General features: G+C 44.1%; 1 protein-coding gene across 1 annotated transcript; it reads left to right on the top strand.

Moving 5' to 3' along the window:
* Positions 1–1,390: 1,390 nt before the first annotated feature.
* Positions 1,391–1,885, top strand: LOC136495730 (pEARLI1-like lipid transfer protein 2). The gene has a single exon (XM_066491583.1). It carries the CDS (start codon positions 1,391–1,393, stop codon positions 1,883–1,885), a length of 495 nt encoding a protein of 164 aa, XP_066347680.1.
* Positions 1,886–4,308: the final 2,423 nt, after the last annotated feature.

Below are 4,308 nucleotides of genomic sequence, written 5' to 3'. Positions count from 1 at the left end.
CTATCGCTTTATAGAACTGCACACGTGTGGTATCGGACATGTGTACATGTATACTCCCTTAATCTTCGTCTTAACTTCGACTAATAAGTTTATAGAAACAGTATCAATATTTATGAATTCAAGTAGGCATTAGTATGTCATTTATGAAAACGTACTCCATAGTTAATCTGCATATTTAGTATGTTAAATATTAGCATTTTTATACAAATTTTATCGAACTTAAAAAAGGTTTTACTGAACAATATTATAGAATTGTATTGTTTCTACAACAGAGGTAGTATATCACGCGATGACTCACGAGAAGATGAAGCCACAAACTAACTTCATCATATAGATAAACAAACAAATACAAGTACTGGTCTCTGCCATCTTTCTTGGGCGCGCTGCACTTATTTGAGCAACACCCACGGACAAGTTGGTGGTGTTTAAATCCAGAGCTAAAGTTTAGCAGTATCACATCGGGTATCACATCGGGGTACCACCGCCACCACCATACCCATCGTGCCCACCACGCTGCCACTGACCGTGCCCAGCACTCCACCGCCTACCATTCCAAGCACCCCACCTCCGACCGTCCCAAACACACCGCCACCACCCACCATGCCCAACACTCCACCACCCATGGTCTCAAGCACACCGCCACCACTGACTGTGCCCAGCACCCCACCACCGACCGATCCTAATACACCACCACCACCGACCGTGCCCAACACTCCACCTCCCACTATCCCAAACACCCCGCCATCACCGACTGTGCCTAGCACTCCACCCCCACCACTCCATTCACAACCACCCACAGTGCCTCCGCCAACTGTGCCTAGCACTCCGCCACCCACTGTCCCTAGCACACCGCCACCGTCAACTGTTCCTAGCACTCCACTGCCCACTGTCCCCTAGTACACCACCACCACCGACCATGCCAAGCACTCCACCTCCCACAGTCCCCAGCACCCCGCCACCAAACACCCCACTGTCGACTGTACCCAGCACCCCTCCACCGCCAACCGTGCCCAACTCTCCACCGCCCACAATCCCAAGCACGCCGCCACCACCGACTGTGCCTAGCACCCCACCACCGACGGCCCCTAATGCACCGCCACCACCGACCGTGCCCGACACTCCACCTCCCACTGTCCCAAACACCCCACCACCACCGGCCGTACCTAGCACTCCACCCCCCACCATTCCAAGCACCCCGCCACCCACAGTGCCTCCACCGACCGTGCCTGGCACTCCACCACCAAATGTCCCTAGCACACCACCACAGTCGACCGTGCCAAGCACTCTGCCGCCCACCGTCCCTAGCACACCACCACCACCAAGCAACCCACCGCCAACCGTCCCCGGCACACCACCACCACCCACCGTCCCAAGCACACCACCTTCAACCATGCCCAGCACACCATCACTGAGCAACCCACCACCAACTGTCCCAGGGACACCACCACCGCCAATTGTACCCAGCACTCCGCTGCCCACCGTCCCAAGCACCCCACCGCCAACTGTTCCTAGCACACCGCCACCACCGACCGTGCCTAGCACTCCGCTGCTGACCGTTCTCAGTACCCCACCACCGCCACCAGCCGGGAACGACACCTCCTGCCCGATCGATGCATTGAAGCTGCGAATGTGTGCCAACCTGATGAACGGCCTTGTCAGGATCATGCTGGGTTTGGGACCGTTTATCCCGAGGCCAGAGGACAAGCAGTGCTGCCCGCTGCTCTGGGGCCTGACCCGCTTGGACGCCGCCACCTGCGTGTGCACTGCCATCAGGGCCCGTGTCATCCCCGGCATCGTCAACTTGTACGTGCCCCTCAGCTTGGGCCTCCTCCTCAGCGGCAAGGATGTGCCTCCTATCGGCCTCTCCTGCCCGCTGATCGATTAAGGGTCACTGTGTTCCGCCTGGCCACTGCATCGATCGAGTAACCAAGTTAATAACGCGTCCACGCACATCCCATCCTCTCATCCGTATCGTTGGATCTCTCTCTCTCTCTCTCTCTCTCTCTCTCTATATATATATATATATATATATATATATATATATATATATATATATATATATATATATATATGTAATATGTTGGTCTGCTCGCACGGGCTCTCGCACTGTGTTCGTAGATGTGTCAAGCATGCATGTCATGCACAATGTTCTGTCGATCAGGTACAAACATGTTCTGATGTTCGTGTTATTACAGACTTGTACGTGATTGAATAAATTACTAGTACAGTGTTCCTGTGTTTCCATGGTTAAAATAAATTATTATATTTTTTGACGGCAAAAACTGTAGAAGATATCCCCACAGTGGTGAAAACTTTTTATAAATTAAAGGAAGTATAAAAACTTACAGAGGGAATTAACTGAAAGCATCTAACCAAAAGCAAAAGGCTAACCTAAAATCTGCCTTGAACCTAACCGATTGAGTAAAACATTGATTTTTTGAAATTACAAAGCCACCTGGCTTGGCACGGCTCTCTTCTTTGGAACACCTTGTCGTTTCACATCTTCTAGATCTCCCATGCAGCGATCACTGAGGCTTCTGTAAAATAAATTGTATTGCTTGTCTTTTGGAGCGATATATATACTCTACGAAATAAATTTTACACTTATCTCAATGTGGTCTAGGCTATATATGATTGCTTATTATGTGTTATGAGAAGTCAAGAAAAACTAAATACTGCACATCCTTTAATTAGCACTATGGCCTTGTTTAGATTGAGGTTAGGAATCAGTATTTGACACTGTAGCACTTTCGTTTGTATTTGACAATTATTGTCCAATCATGGCCTAACTAGGCTCAAAAGATTCGTCTTGTAATTTACAATCAAACTGTGTATTTAGTTATTTTTTTATCTACATTTAATACTCCATGCATGTGTCCAGAGATTTGATGTGATGGAGAGAGAGTGAAAAACTTGCAATCTAAACAAGGCCTATCTTTGCCGTTGAGCCATCCGGCCTGTTCGCTGGTTGGTTTCTGGACTGGTTTGGGCTGGCTGGTGCTGATTTATTGTGAGAGGAAAACACTATTGGCTGGCTGGTTTGGGCTGGCTGAAACCAACGAGCGAACAGGCTGATCCATGAGGATTATCCATTCCTTGCAACCGTCATGAGGTCACTCAAGGAATAATAAATGAGGTGAATGCAAGTGCATTGCATTGGAATCCAAAAATGTTCACAAGATAACATGTTTTGTGGGCCACTATATGTATTCCAATAAACAGAGATAAAAATATTTACATTTGCAATGGAAATGATACCGTAATTTTTGGAGATTAACATCATTATAACAATGCATTACTGAAAACAAATCAATACAATGGTGCTCCTAAAAATGCAATTTAAAACAAAAATAAGAAAAAAAAATGAACAACAAATGATTGAGACAATTTTGCCTCAACTCAAAACGTGATTCAGCCTAAAAGGCACCAGTAGGCAAGGTTGTCAAAATCATAGTTTCTAAATTGAATATAATAGGAGAGATTTACATACCATTAGAAACATAAAAATCCTAGCTAGAAGCAAAGACTTAATTAATTAGGGTCGTCAAATTAGATTCCATAGTCTGTTTTATTGAATTAATGAATTTATATGAAATGTAAAGTATACACACTACAATTTCTCCGGCCGATAAATCATCATCGGTGTACTGGTGCATTGCGCGCATCACTTAGAACCTGCACTGGTTTTTGGCTGACGATTGTGATAGGATAAACATGTCCTTACGATCTATTGTGACATCTCCTTAGAAAGATCTATGCACCTTTGTCTTCTTGCGATACTCAGCGAAGGCTAAAGTATATTAGTATAGTGCCCGTGCTAACGCCACGACGTGATTTTAGAGATGCACATGAAAACTTGAATTATATATATATATATATATATATATATATATATATATATATATATATATATATATATATATATATATATATATATAGAACTACTATCCTGTAGCTGGCTACAGAATAACTTATTCTGTAGCCACTTTGAGTTACGATAATTACTATGTTATTTTACGAGATTATAGTAACTCCTTACTAAGTGGTTTAATATAACGTTATGGTAAATATCCCCATGTGTTATAGTAACCCAACTATCGTAAATATGTATTTATATTATGGTAAATTAGTATATAAAATTATAGTAAATGGAGGTGGCTACAGAATAACTTATTTTGTAGCCGGCTACTGAATAGCCTCTCCCTATATATATATATATATATATATATATATATATATATATATATATAGAACTACTATCCTATAGCTGGCTACAGAATAACTTATTCTGTAGCCACTTTGAGTTAT

Source organism: Miscanthus floridulus, chromosome 12 (assembly GCF_019320115.1).
Source record: "Miscanthus floridulus cultivar M001 chromosome 12, ASM1932011v1, whole genome shotgun sequence".
Classification (NCBI taxonomy): Eukaryota; Viridiplantae; Streptophyta; class Magnoliopsida; order Poales; family Poaceae; genus Miscanthus; species Miscanthus floridulus.
This window is presented reverse-complemented; position numbering and strand designations above follow the sequence as displayed.